This window comes from Carex rostrata, chromosome 10 (genome assembly GCF_964058835.1).
Source record: "Carex rostrata chromosome 10, lpCarRost1.2, whole genome shotgun sequence".
Lineage (NCBI taxonomy): Eukaryota > Viridiplantae > Streptophyta > Magnoliopsida > Poales > Cyperaceae > Carex > Carex rostrata.
The window spans coordinates 6890218-6905835 of record NC_135927.1 but is presented as its reverse complement, the minus strand read 5'-3'; the positions used below and the strand labels follow the sequence as shown (position 1 = coordinate 6905835).

The following is a 15618-nucleotide window of genomic DNA, read 5'->3' as shown; positions in this document are numbered from 1 at the left end:
GTTGAGCCCCCACGGGTTTTTACCAAACACTAGCGTAAGGGCCTTGTAACAAAAAAAATCTCAAAGGTGGCGTAAGGACCTTGTAACAAAGAAAATAAATAAATCACATTATTCCTCTTTCTCTTGTCTTATTGTCACAAAGTTGGAGTAGTTCCGATGCCTATCAGATCTACTTTTAGATTCAATGAGTTCCATTACCATCTGATATGTGCATACAAAAATTAAAGCAGAAACACACGAACTTTGAAGCGAACCACACAAATCTTAAAGCAGATCGGAGGTAATTAAACCCGTCAAATCAAATTAGGTTCTTTGAAGCGAACCACGCAAATCTTAAAGCAGATCGAATAGTGATTAAACCGTCATACTAAATTAGATCCGATCCGATGAGTATCGGACCTAGTCTCAAGTCCACAGAGCTACTCAAACAGTAAACCACCCTCACTTTTTTTCTACTCAATTGTCCTATTAGTCTAGGGCATCAAATCAGTAGTGCATGCTAGGCTACCTCAAGCCACATCCTTACATATCCCCAAAAAAAAAAAAAAAAAAAAAAAAAAAAAAAAACCACGCATAATCAACCCAACTCGTATCAAATCGGTCCAGAAATAAAAAAAAAATCAGACCAACTCAGATGAACACCTCGGATATAAATCAAGTTCGGACTCGACCGATTCTAGGCCAGCTTCCCTCGTAGGTAAAAGTTCATTTAAGCATGCATGGGGTAGGTGCATTAATTGTATGCTGAAAGTAACTGGCATGTGGCATCATTTTTATTGATCAGTAGTTTAATTCATTCGCCTTTTCACAATCTCATATATCATTTTCGAATAAAGCTAGCATGCACCAAAAATTTAGTGAGTAAAGTTAGCGGGCATTGTATTTACTAAGAAAGTTTGATGAGCATAATTCCAAAATTTATCGGATTGATTTCAAACGATGAATCCATTCCGTTGAAAACGATATATTTCACGAGTGATGCATGTGTATGCAAAATTTTCAAATTTTCGAATCCATTTAGTATAAAGTCAAGCTGTCAAAAAGATGAAGATTTACGAGTTATTTTAATACATTAATTTTTCATCATACTTTTACTGCTTAACTTTGTATTAAATGAATTCGAAAATTAAAATTTTTTTTTGTATATACACACATCACTCATGAAGTAGATCAGTTTAGATTCGTCGTTCAAACTAATCCAATAAGTTTAGAGTTATATCACTAAGGCTTCTTTATGAGTGTAGTACACACTAGCTTTGCTCTATCGTTTTCATTGTACAGTAGTACCATTGGCTTTGTTTCCTTTCACAATGAGTGTCGGCAAACAATATACAAGGTAAGTGTTATATAATATTTGAGATCCATCCATAATGAATAATTTCATACTTTCAACAATTAAATCATTGTAAATGTTTTAAATTTGATACATAGTAAAAATTTACTATATTTGTATCATACACATGAAAAATACAAAAAGAATGCCTATTTTACTATTGATCAAAGAACTTGAATTAATTGTATTAACTTTATAATATCAAATGAATTTATTAAATGACACTTGAATTAATTGTATTAGATTTCAAACCCAACCAATTTTAAAATATTTCTTTAACTCTATTTTAAAATATTGTTAACATTGTCAAATAAATTATTATCATTAAATAGATCCCAACCTTATATACTATATAGAGGGGCCGGGTGAGGAAGATTTAACGAATTAATTAATTTGACATTTTGAAAATCATCAAAATAACTTCTACTATTCGCATTAATATGGATAAAGATATACATCCAATTTATACATAATTAAGGCCTATTATTCATTTATTAATTTTTGTTAATTTATGTGTCTAGTACTTAATAGATAAATGATCATATTCAGTGACCGAATCTTGCAAAAAGTAGTACTTCAATATTAAAAAAGTAAAGAAAAGGAAAATTTGTTTTGTAACTTGAACATTAAAACATTATGAAAGGAATAAAAATTCACACAAATATTTTTGTGGGAAGCATCGCGGATGCTTCGTAGCAAACACATATCACTACCGAACAAAAACATTTATTTCATGCAAATCCATTTGTTTGAATTCATCTGTCACATGTCAAATAGGGAACAAATTATTCGGATTGAAATATTGAATCCACTTTATGTAACAATTGAAATCCGGAACCATTTTTTTTATTTTTTTTATTTTGAGAAACAACCATTAGGCATAGGAAATCTGAGATTGAATCTTCTTTAATTTTTAAGATTTATTTTATTTTTCATGGCAATTTTAGTTATTTTTTCTTCATTACCAGCATGAATAAAAATAGCTAGGAATACTGGCCCAGTTGTCGATATTTCTATCATGGATAAACTAAAAGAAACTGAACAGCCATAGAATTTCACTCGAACTACATGGGGATCATACACGTTTTTGGAGGTGGATTTTGTTATCTCATTTCAATCTTGTCCACATTTTTAATAATCTATGAGAAATTTGGCGAATCGAAAATCACAAATGTCTTATGCACAATTTTATCTTTCAAATGAGATCCATGATGACATACTTTTGAGCCGGTCGTCACACAAGTATTTATACCTCGTCGTGCAAGCCTTTTTTACATATGACACTGACTGATATACGAAAGTATTAATATTAAGTATTGTACTTATACAATAAAGTATTTATATCTATGTAAAAAGTACTTGAATAATAACCTCGTTTATGTTTATTGTGATTAATATTTTTTTGTATGGATAAATAATTAGTGAGGACCATAGTACCACCTCTAATTTTAGAAGTATTTAAATAATTAGTGGGAACCATAGTACAACCTCTAAATAATTATCACATTTCTTATTTAATGTGAACATTTTAATTTTAGAAGTGTTTAAATAATTATTGAGAATTATAGTATAACTTTTTAAAATTGTAACTGTCAAAATAGAGAGAAATAAGAGTGTGAAAATGAATATAATTATTCATTGGGTAAATTTCGCTGTAGGTCACTAAACTTTGTTATTTGTCACGAATTGGTCACTCAAGTTTGATTTGTCTCTTTTAAGTCACTCAACTTTGTTATTTGTTCCAATCAAGTCCCTCTATTTTTTCCATCCAAAATTTTAACGGAATATACTAATTCCATTAGTATTTTGGATGGAATATGCTCATTCCGTTAATATTTTTGATGGAATGAGTATATTCCGTTAATTTTTTGGATGGAATAGGAATATTCCGTTAAAATTTTGGATGTAAAAGTGTAGAGAGACTTGATTGGAACAAATAACAAAGTTGAGTGACTCAAAAGAAACAAATCAAACTTAACTGACTAATTCATGACAAATAACAAAATTTAGTGACCTACAGCGAAATTTACCCTTATTCATTAATAAAAGAACAACCAATAACTTGGAGAAGTAATCAATTGCACAATACTTCTTCATGCTTGTGGGCCAAACACGTGCATATAAAGCATAAAAATCAATGCTTGGGGACTAAGTCATCAAGAAATTAAATAGTTAAAGTAATAATGAAGCATGTAACTTTTATCTTTTTACCAGATATATTTCAGATATATGTGTACAATTACATTTTATGATGATGTTTTTGATAGTCGAGTCAATTATGACACGACAAAATTAAAATGACATGACCATGTGTATGTCTGTATGAGCTAATTACTTAATTTATGAGGTCTTCATCATGACTCTAAAAATCAAAATAGAAAAAACGTAAGGAATTTTTTTGTAAAAATATAATTTGTCAAAAATTTATGTTAGATGAGAAGATTACACTTAAATAATCCAATAGGTACTAGTATAATATAATAAAAAAGAGTTTAATATTACTATATATAATTCTATACAGTAGCAACTGAGACTTTTAAGTTTGGGATATATCTATAGATTCTCGTCTATTGTACATTTGAACTTCATAGTTTGGGCTTTAGAACATAATTTGAATAGGAATTCTCGTCTGTATAAAGGAAGCAATTTGGGCTTTGAATTTGTCAGCCCAAATTTAAACGTTTCTTCTGATTATATCGTCTCCAGTGCATTCCCTCTTTTGGTTCTCTCATATTGTGATATGATTAAGGTATAATTCGCGTTTAATTTGCGTATAAAATATTTTTTTGATGTTTTCGAACCGAATTCTGAATAAAACTAAAAAAAAGTATAATACATTTTTTCGCGAATAAAATGCGTATAAAACGCTAATCACGTATTATTTGCAAGAAAAACACGAAAAAAACGTTAAAAAAAATTTGAATTTTTTTTGACTTACTTATTGTATTGAATAATTCCTGAATTGTACCGGAATTATATCCGAATCACGAAATTTTGAACTTGTCAAACCGAACCCGAACTTTTCGTTTGTCACTGTGCTCTCAACACCTTCTCTCCTCTCCAGTAGATTGTCGTCTATTTTACATTTGAATTTCATAGTTTGGGGCCTAGAACAGAATTTGAATAGCAATTATCGTCTGTAGAAAGGAAACAATTTGGGCTTTGAATTTGTCAGCCCAAATTTAAACGTTTCTTCTAGTATCGTCTCCAGTGGATTCCCTCTTTCTTTATCTTGGTTCTCTCAACCCCTTCTCTCCTCTCCAGTGTTTACCTCTCCAGTCTCCAGTAGTTAAGCCCAGATGGAAGCACTGAGGAAGCTGGAGAAAATGCATAGCATGCTTGCTTTCATCCATGCTCATGACCTCTCCTCTGGCCTTCATCTCCATTCCAATCGTTTTTTCGCTGATCTTGTTCTCTTCTTGGTATTTCTTTTTCCGTTTAAACCCCAACTTTTTTTTTCTTCTTTTCCTTACAAACGACATTTTGCTTCCTTTGCCTCAAGCCATCAAATTTACTCAAATTCTTGTTCTTTTTATGGTAGAGGAAGTTTTATGTATAAATACTGCTCAAAATGGCAAATTAAAAGGGATGTTTTCTTCTTAATTAAGGTGTTTGAGGAAATGCTAATGAATTTTGTACTTTCTTTTGTTGTCTATAGGTGCAGCCTTGTGGCATGCTAACCGTAGAGAAGAAGTACTCACTGGCGCTAGACTTTGTGAATAAGGCAAATTTAAATTAATATTGTAGAATATAATATAAAACTTGATGAAATTATCCAAGTTTCAAAGGTGTCCAAATCCAATTTAAACTGTTGATTCTATAATTATGATTCAGTTTCCCTCAATTCTAAAAATTTCTGCTGGGTTAATTGTAACTGGTTATTCTGTAATTGAATTCTTGATTAAGAGGGACCATATGAACAAGCATCAACAACCCTTCTATTACCCACAATTCTCCAATTATTTTAATATCTTTTTATTCTTTCTTTGTTCATATGAAACAGCTTACTCCTCAAGTCATTGAAGAATCATAGGCAATTAATTGTAATTTGCAAATGTACTTAATTAAACGAAAGAAGTTATTGCAAATGAAAGTTGTCATGAACATTAATTAACCTTTTGTTTTTTTTAAGAAGGAAATGAACATTTTCAGGACATGCCTGTAGATCATTATGAATTTATTGTAGATCATGAATATGATTGTTCAAAGCACTGGTTAACATGAATATGATTGTTCACACTTTACACGTTTAGATGAAAAAAAAATGAATGCACGCATGATAACAATTGATTGTTACCTCTCTCTAAACTTATATGCTAATAAATGTCAATTACATCCCCCCTTCACATGCATATATCTATCCTCCAATCAATCATGTATGTATATATCATACAGTAGAAACATCCTCTACTTTGCAATAATATATTAAATGATAAATTATAATTAATTGATGAACCAAAACAACTAATAATATTTTTTTTTCATCACAACCGAAGCATATATATTAAATACAAATAATTTTTTAATTTGGTATTTGGTGTAAGATAAAAAGGCCATAAAATCAATGGATTGCAATATAATTGTAACAAATTAATTTTTTTTTTGTCTTTACAATTTATGTGTACCTCTTTTATAATATAAACTTAGAGGATCATATTTGTCATGAAAATCAGATTCTAAAAAACTAGTTTGAAATATATACTGTCACAATATGTGACACAAAAAAGGGTAATTTGTCATGGAAATAATCATTAATATGTATGTACATACCTAATCCACCAATTAATTTTGCTTTATTGTACATTTCAACTGAAAGAATTAAGATCGATCGTTTCAATTAATTTTGCTTAATATTTGTTTGTATACACTATCATAGTTACTATTTCAATTATTGAAAAAGGGACGGATTTTAAATTTAATATGATTTATGATAGGGAATTTTAATTATAAGTACATATGCCAAATTATTATTTTTTCAACAAAATCACAATCTAATTTCTTATAAAATTAAATAAAACTATATTTTAAATTAAATAAACAAAATTTGTGCAATATATAAAACCGTACATATCAACAGTGATACTTCAATAATGTTAGTCCTACCTGAAATGAACCTGCCAACGGCTGGTGAGCCTGATATAAGATTGGCTACACAATATAAATTACTGTTATCTAGATGTATGTGGTCACACTTTGCATTCCAAAATTAGGTCCATTATTTGTTTTTGTCTTCTCATGCTGTGATATGTATATAGGAACTAATTTAAATTATATATACTAGGGTGTCAAAATTTAATCAATCTTTAGTATTCGAGTTAAAGAATACATGAAAGCAGAAGGGGTGGACTGTATGTGTGTGTGTTATGACATTAGCCAAGACTTTTCTTTTTTTGGTGGAAAGCCCATACGTGGGTGATTGTATTGATCCAACGATATATAGGTTTTCTTTGATTAAAATAGAAAGTATGAAAATCTATACATTGCGCTACCTGTGAAATCATCTAATTTGCTATGTTAAAAAATAACATATATGTGAAGCCAGATAATGCGAATTAGTCTATTCATGTCCGATTAGCAAGTAGGTGGGCCTTCTGATTTTCTTCTCTAGGAATGTAGATACAGCAATAATTTTTGAGTTGCATGGCTGGCAGAGTATGTCGTATTGAGCTCTTCCTTGAGAACGAAACGTCTTCTTCTTTCCAAAATTGACGCTGCTGCCCAGAGGAATGCGCAGCCAAAAGACACTGAATCAAACTGGACCGAGACAGTCACCACTTTGAGAAGAGGAAGAAAAGGGCACTTAATCTAATCGGACCGGGACAATCACCACTCAGCCAAGAAGGCATTGAATCAAACCGGACCGGGAACTGAATCAACCGGTCCAGGACAGTCACCACTCAGAGAGGTGGAAGAAGAAGAAGGGAAAAAAGAAGAAGAAAAGAGAAGGAAAGAGGCAACTCTTTACAACCTCGTCATCTGCAGCAACCATAAAAACACGTACCTTATTTATATATATAGATAGTAGAGATTACATATGAGATGAGCGAATTCACAGTCTCCCATTCAAACCCGGTAAGTTGAGACGAGAGAGTAACAACCTGAAGCGGTGATAAGATCTATTAAATGAAAGCACTATTCAGATTGATTGATATGGAGTGGACCGGAATGGATGGAAGAAGGAAGAGCGAAAAAACTACTGACTTCTTCTTAAATTCTCAAAACTGCAGCTGTGGAGTCGTGATATCTCCAAGAAAAGAAGCGGAGGTTGCGAGGGGTTACTTAATGATATATGCCAAGACTTTGTATGTATGTATCTGCATACTATTGATGATATATGCCAAAACATTTTTGTGGCAAATTTCTCTCCATATTTGTTCCACACTAATATTCTATAATCTGGTTTTCATGACCAATATAAACTGCTATGTTTATTTTATGCTCCTTTATTATAAAATAGAGTTAGAAAAAGTGCACAAAAACATTAACACAAAATAAAAACAAATAATTTATTACAATTAAATTTCACATCATTCATTGATTGGCATTTTAATTTTACAACAAATAATTACAAATTATAAAATTAAATATATATAAATAGTAATAGTTTGTATCATCAATTGTACTTTATAACTAAAATTTATTGCAAAATAGAGGATGTGTCATGGAGTTTATGCTAACACTGAAGCAACCTCACATCTATTGTACATAATTAAGTTCTACTAATTAAATTAGTTAGTCTGTCCTTGAGTTCCATGCAAATAAATTTAGTTATTAATTCTTTTAATTTGACAAGAACTTGATAATCATCTTGCTAGCTACTTGCCCACTAACGACAATCCGATCTGTGTTTAACATGACACATACTTAATAGAAGCATATTTGACATTTTGCGGGAGGTTTAGTGATGCACGTTTATTAGTAGATGAGTCTAGAGAGAGGCAAGTCATAATCAATTGTTATCATGCATGTTTTTTTTTGGTTTCCTCTAACCTCTAAAGTTAGAATTTCAAATTTATATATAAAAGTGTTAATGACAATCCATTATTACTCACCACTGCAATTATCACGACACTAGTGGAGAACTTGGAATTAGTGTCGGCTGTTTATGGGTATTAGTGTCGGACATTAGGCGACACTAATCGGGCTGATACTAATACTTTGTAAATAGGCGACACTAAAAGTAAGACATTAGTGTCGGCTATTTATTAAATGGCCGACACTAATACTAACTTTTAGTGTCGGCTAATTATTAAAAAGCCGACACTAATACTTATTAGTGTCGGCTTTTTAATAAATAGCCGACACTAATGTTTTTTTTTTTTAAATTTTTTTTCAAAAATTCACTATAAATCATAGAAAATTCTAAAAATGAAAATTTTTGTTCTGGAATGCTCATATATTTTTGCTGAACTATATATAAAACAAAGATATCAAATAATTCATCATAATTTACAAATAACACTCACTAAATAAAATATCATCCAAATTGCTCATTTATTGTTATCATAGAAACCCTAAAACAGAAAATACATAAAAGATACATAAAAGACCCTTTATTGTTATCATACAAACCCTAAAACAGAAAATACATACATAAAAGATACATAAAAGACCTTAAAAACTCTAAAATTATAAAGACTATACCAAAAGTCCATGAAGGAAGACTCGGATCGCGAATCTGAGCCCGCAGAATGGTGAAACCAATCATAGATTAGTTTCTAATCTGATTTTGGGCTGTAGAGTTCCTGTCAAAATTTCAGCCCGATCCGACGGACGGATCAAAAGTTACGCCCCTTTTCGTGAAGCATGCGCAGAAGAAGCGGCTGAGAAGATCAGATCGGAGAGAAGCGTGAAGCGAAGTGAATGTTTAAACCCTAGGCATGCGTTTGAAAGAGGTGCGCGGGACTTAAAATGAAATTTTTTTAGCTTTAGTGTCAGCTGTTTATAAATAGGCGACACTAATAACTGAGAATTAGTGTCGGCTGTTTATAAAAAGGCGACACTAATACATTAGTGTCGGCTGTTTATAAATAGCCGACACTAATTGTTAAGTATTAGTGTTGCCTACATCTAAATAGCCGACACTAATATTATTAGTGTCGATTTTTTGTAAACGACCGATACTAAAGTATTAGTGTAGGTTTTTTAAGGCGACACTAATTGTATGTTCTCCACTAGTGCGATAGTTGCATCGTGGCATTTTGAGACAAATTTGGATCATAAAAAACAACGATTTAAAAAAAATATAAAAAATAGTAAAAAAATTTCAAAACATATAAAATTTGGTCTCCAAACACATATTAATATGGAGAACAAGATGAACGGTTTGAATCGGTTATTTAAAACTCTGTTGGTGGGTATAAGATTTGAGTACAACAAAATTTTAAACCTATTCTCATATATATTCTTATATACTTAAATTAACCCTTCAATTCGTTGATCAATTTGAGTTCCTCTGCTCTTGGGCTCTTGGCACTCTATAAATACATATCCATCCACACACGAGAGAGGGTAGAGGCGAAGTACTCCCACCATTGCCCCAGGTTCAGCTATATTCCCACACAAAATGTCTTCTCCATCCCCAGCTGTGCGCACTGTAAAATCCTACGGAGTAACTCCAAGGCCCAATCCCCAAGCTCCCCGTCAGCTTCACCTTAGTATATGGGACACAGCCTTGCTCTCTACTAACTACATCCAAAAGGGCCTCCTGTTCAAAATCCCATCCGACCTATTGGTGGAGGACATCATCGAACGGCTGAGGAGTTCTCTAGAGGAGGCACTTTTTCACTTCTACCCCTTGTCCGGACTGATTAGGGCGGTCACGTGCGAGGGTGGTGGCATCACTTGCCATGTGGAGGTGGATTGCGAAGGGGAGGGGGTGCAGTTTGTGCATGCCGTGGCGGATGGCATTGGAATCGCTGATGTGGTGACAACGGACGGTCAGGATTTGCCCGTTTATTTGAACGAGTTTTTTCCTCTTGATCAGGTGGTCAATTTTGACGGGTGTACCAACCCACTCCTCTCTGTTCAGGTCAGTTAATAATATTTTGAGGGTATGTTTGGATTCAGTGTAAGTCAATGAGAATAGCATGTTAACGCGGAATTCAAAATAGCCGCTAACTCAACATTTGAATGGGATAACGGAATAGCGGATAACCTGAGCTAATTTCTATTATGCAACAAGTGGCTTGCACGCATATTATGTAACGTGCTAGCTGCAGATTAACTGGAATCTTTAGAGGAACAATTCTAGATCCCTACTAAATTTTCTTTTTTGAAGTTTAACCGAGTAAATTTCTTTCCGTACAGAGGAGAGTATACATTGTTTTAATTGCATTTTGATTAATAATTTTGTGGTAAATATATATATATATATATATATACCGCAAAATAACAATGAAGTTTTATATATTTGCACCACTACAACAAAGTAGACACTTTTTGCGAGAGAAAAAGCACTTTTACGACGGTCGTCCATCACAAAAAGTACCGTCGCAAAAAGAAAAAGCTGAACAATGAGAGTAGTCCGTCGCAAAAAGTCACATTTTTATCCTCGCGAAAAGTGTCTCATTCTTGTTGTGCACACTACTCCAAAAAGCGGATATAAGTTATATAACATGTCCAAAAAGATTGTGTTTTGACAGGTAATGTTGGGTTCCAACTCTTTGTTGAGAAATTTTTAAGGTTCAAATTATTTAAATAAGTACAGATTACAGAGCTAATAGATGGAATCTTTATTGGTTGCACTTTCAATCATTCGATCGGCGACGGCACCTCGTTTTGGATGTTCTTTAATGCATGGGCAGAGATAGCCCGATGCAAAGCAGCAGGGAAGGAGGTTTTGCTCTCCCAGCTTCCGATCCATGACAAGTGGTTCATAGGAGGTTATGGAGAACCTCCTATCAAACTCCCCTACTCTTCTCCTGCAGAGTTTGTTGTCCGGTTTGCTCCGCCACCTCTGAGGGTGCGGATGTTTCACTTCTCAAGTGAAACACTTGCAAAGCTGAAGGCGAGAGCGAACCAAGAATGTAGTAAAGGTACATCCTTATTTATTTGTGTATTCTTTGTTGCATTTCCTAATTTGGAGCTAATTGACTTCCAAGATACTTTGTTGTTAAGAACTACTCTAATGAAGAATTACAATAACATTCATATATATGTAAAAAATATATGATTTAATTGTATACTATATGTGTCATTTAGGAACAATATCTACTTTTCAAGCTTTGAGTGCACTGATGTGGCGCTGCATCATACGTGCTCGACGCTCTCCTTATAACCAGGAAACAAGATGTCGTTTTGCAATCCAAAATCGATCGAGGTTACAACCTCCTCTCCCGGCAAACTATTTTGGCAACTGTGTCCATGTTACTTTTACAACTACAACAGCAGGAGAGCTGCTAAACAACAACCTTGGTTGGGCTGCGTGGCTGGTACACCAAGGCGTTGCTAATCATAACGATTCTGTCATCAGATATAAGGTGCATCAAAGCATGGAAAATCCAACTGTGTTCAACTTGAATATGTTTGACATACATAGCATAATGATGTCCAGTTCACCACGGTTTGACATGTATGGTTGTGATTTTGGTTGGGGCAAGGCAGTGGCGGCGCGTAGTGGTAGCTCAAATAAGTTTGATGGGAAGGTTACTGCATACCCAGGATGGGAAGGGGGCGGGAGCATTGATTTGGAGGTGTGCTTGTTACCAGAATACATGTCTGTGCTGGAGAGAGATGAAGAATTATTGGCTGTAGTGTCTCCACCAGTTGAGCTGGGGGTATTATTGGGGACGTCTAGTGGATAGTTCCACTTATGGTGACTCTATTTCGTTTTATTTTGTAGTTTGACTTTTGTACAAGATTTTTTTTCTCAGGAGAAATAAAAATGGTCTAAAATGTTTTTATTTATTAATATGAGAGAAGTTTGACTTTTTGTTCCTAGACTGTGGAACAAACACTTCGGTTTTTATATCTTTAAAGTCTAAATAGTTGATCGAAACCGTTCAATATTGAATCTATAATAAAATATACTTGGAGACCAAATTTTACATTTTTTGGACTTTTTTTACTATTTATTAAGTCAATTTTAAAATCTTTGTTTTCAATGATCGATAATATTTTTATGGTTCATTTTTTTTGAAGGGTAGTGGCTTTAAATACCAACTAATAATTTCATTGATAAAAAACTGTATTTAAAATGGATCAAATGATCGTAATTTCTAAATTTATTCTTTTATTCTCATAAAATATAATCTAGTATTCTAATCCCCATCTCGCTCCACAACTAGATTTGCTCCTTCGACTACCGCTGTGCTCCGACGGCAACTGGATCTATTTAATTACTGTCGCACTCCAATGAAGATGTTGATCACTGAAATACTTTAATTACCATCTCGCTCAATGATCTGACCCGGTTCTTCAACCACAACCATGCTCCGACAATGACTAGATCTATTCACTGTCACACTCCAATCGAGATGTTGATCACCCTAACGCTATCTCGCTCTACAACTGGATCTGCTTCTTTGACCACCGCCGTGCTCTGACGATGATTGAATCTACTCACCGTTGCATTCCTATGGAGATATCAACTCTATGCTTCGAGCTCCGACGATACCGCACTCCTGGCTCTGGTTGGCTCCGGTTCCTTCTCTCTCATATTCTCCTCTCTGCTCGAGAAGGTAGAACGTACCGAGAGAGAGAGAGAGAGAGGAGATGTTGTGTCAAGAATAAAGACTACAAGGAGTGGTGAAGTTGAATGGAGAGAAGGGAGGGGAGTTGGAGTGTGGCGGCGATGTCAAACCCTAGATCTCCAAGCAAATCACCTTATTTTGCTTCCCAGCAAAAGAGTAGCCTTCTTTGTCACTGTTTATTAAAATTAGCGATCTTAAAACTTGCTTAATAAATATTAAAAAAATAAAAAAATATAAAATTTGGTCTTCAAGCACATTTTAATATAGAGTTCACATTTAATGCTTTTGAATCGACCGTTTGAACTTTGAAAATCAAAAAACCAATTGGTTGCACCACAGCTCCGGAGCAAACATTTTAATATTAGCCAACCCCCTCCCCCTCCCCCCCTCTCTCTCTCTCTCTCTCTCTCTCTCTCTCTATATATATATATATATATATAGGGTCCGGCTAAATTGTTGCCGGCAGCATTTCAGCAGAGGTGCTGCCGGGGCTATATTTAACCGTGTGATGTTTAAACAACAAATTCAAACCGTTAGATGTTTAATCTATATTAAAATCTACTTGGAGACCAAATTTTACCATTTTTACTATTTATTAAGTTGGTTTGAAAACCGCTGTTTTTCATTTACTGAAAACAGCGGTTTTCAAACCAGCTTAATAAATAGTAAAAAAATTCCAAAAAATGTAAAATTTGGTCTCCAAGTAGATTTTAATATAGATTAAACATCTAACTGTTTGGATTTGTTGTTTGAATATCACACAGCTAAATATAGCCCCGGTAGTACCTCTGCTGAAATGCTGCTGACAATAATTTAACCAGACCTTATATATATATATATATATATAACACAGCACGACACATATATTGATTTGGTTATGGTACAGTATGGTACTGCATGGACACATGATACAAGACAAGTGAGTCACAATACATATTTTTTGTCGACATTACTTTTTTATTTTACAAACTTTTCATTCTTTTCCCTTTTTTTCATATTTTTTTCCCATAAAAGAACTTAAATTAAGATAAAAATAATTAAATGCTATCAAACATAATCAATCATGACACAACATAAAATGACACAATCAAAATCATGACGTATTAGTCACATCATGGCAAACGACATAACACAAATTTGATATAAGTTTAATCAGTTTTATATAATCATATAACATTAAGTTTGGGCTCTATCTATAGATTGTCGTCTATTTTACATTTGAATTTCATAGTTTGGGCTCTAGAACAGAAATTATCGTCTGTAAAAAGGAAACAATTTGGGCTTTCAATTTGTCAGCCCAAATTATAACGTTTCTTCTAATATCATCTCTAGACAGTGGATTCCCTCTTTCTTTTTTTGGTTATCTCAACACATTCTCTCCTCTCCAGTGTTTAGCTCTCCAGTCTCTAGTAGTTTAGCCCAGATGGAATGACTGAGGAGGCTGGAGAGTGTGCAGAGCATGCCCGCTTTTATCCACTCTCATGGCTTCTCCTCTGGCCTCCATCTCCACTCCCATCGCTTTCTCGCTCATCTCCTTCTTTGTATCTATCTCACCATTTTAACCATCAAATTTACTTCCTGCATGTGCCTCAATTACCATCAAATTTGCTGAACTTCTTTTTCCTTGTATTTGAGAATTTTTGTGTATAAAGACCGCTCAAAATAACAAATGAAAAGGGATGCACTTAAGGTGTTCGAGGAAATGCTGATGAAATTTGTGCTGTGCAGCCATGCTTTGCATAATTGTTTGTACTTTCTTTTGTTGAATGTAGGTTCATCCTTGTGCCATGCTAAGTGTAGAGGAGAACTTTCTCAATAAGGCAAATTTAAATTAATTTTGTAAGAATATATTTTAAAAACTTATGATGTAGAATGGTACTGTTGCAACCCTTATTTAATTCTTGATTCTGCAATTAAGATTCAGTTCCCCTCAATTCTATAAATTTTTAGTGTGTTAATCGTAACCGATTATGTCATATTTGAATTATTGATTAAGCAGGGCCATACAAACAAGCACCAACAGCCCTTCTTTTACCCACAATTCTCCAATTCAGCTTACTACTCAAGTCCTCGAAGAATCATAGGCAATTGTAAATTGTACACTACCTCCTCCCCAGACCCCAGATAACTAGCTAGTGTACTTAATTAAACCAAAGAAGTTATTGCAAATGAAAGTTGTCATGCACATTTTTTTTTTTTTTTGGGAAGAAAATGAACATTTTCAGGACATGCCTATAGATCATTATGAATATATTGTAGGTTTAGAGAAAAAAAGAAAAAGAAACGACTAACAGTACCCCCCATTCAATCTCTCGCACTAAAAGGCAAAATAAAAATACAACAGGGGGACCACTAACTGACGCGCATGTGGTAACTACCACCAATGAGCAAGATTAACGCGACCAGGGGGACCGCAAATTTATACAATGTACAGTATTCATACTGTACATTGTATAAATTTATTCATCATCAAAATGTACAGTATTCATACCTACAAATTTATAGTGTTCATACTTATTATCTATAATATTCATCATATGTAAACACAACTGGAGGTGACCATTAATCTTGGAGACCAATAACGACCAGGGG

At 33.6% G+C, this 15618-nt stretch overlaps 2 protein-coding genes across 2 annotated transcripts in view; both read left to right on the top strand.

Annotated features, from left to right (window-relative positions):
• The window catches only part of LOC144560652 (uncharacterized), an 81855-nt gene that overhangs the window by 29180 nt on the left and 37057 nt on the right, over window positions 1–15618 (top strand). The window lies entirely within an intron of this gene.
• LOC144560098 (uncharacterized) lies at window positions 9833–12229 on the top strand. The gene is made up of 3 exons (XM_078309247.1): window positions 9833–10364; window positions 11043–11370; window positions 11537–12229. Exons 1-3 carry the CDS (start codon window positions 9900–9902, stop codon window positions 12136–12138), a joined length of 1395 nt encoding a protein of 464 aa, XP_078165373.1. The 5' UTR covers window positions 9833–9899; the 3' UTR covers window positions 12139–12229.

Bases quoted from the DNA above. Each gene is read 5' to 3' on its own strand.
- LOC144560098 (XM_078309247.1), top strand. From the start codon at position 9,900: ATGTCTTCTCCATCCCCAGCTGTGCGCACTGTAAAATCCTACGGAGTA. The intron at 10,365-11,042 runs GTCAGTTAATAA...AAATAAGTACAG, and splicing joins ACCCACTCCTCTCTGTTCAG to ATTACAGAGCTAATAGATGG. The intron at 11,371-11,536 runs GTACATCCTTAT...TGTGTCATTTAG, and splicing joins GAACCAAGAATGTAGTAAAG to GAACAATATCTACTTTTCAA.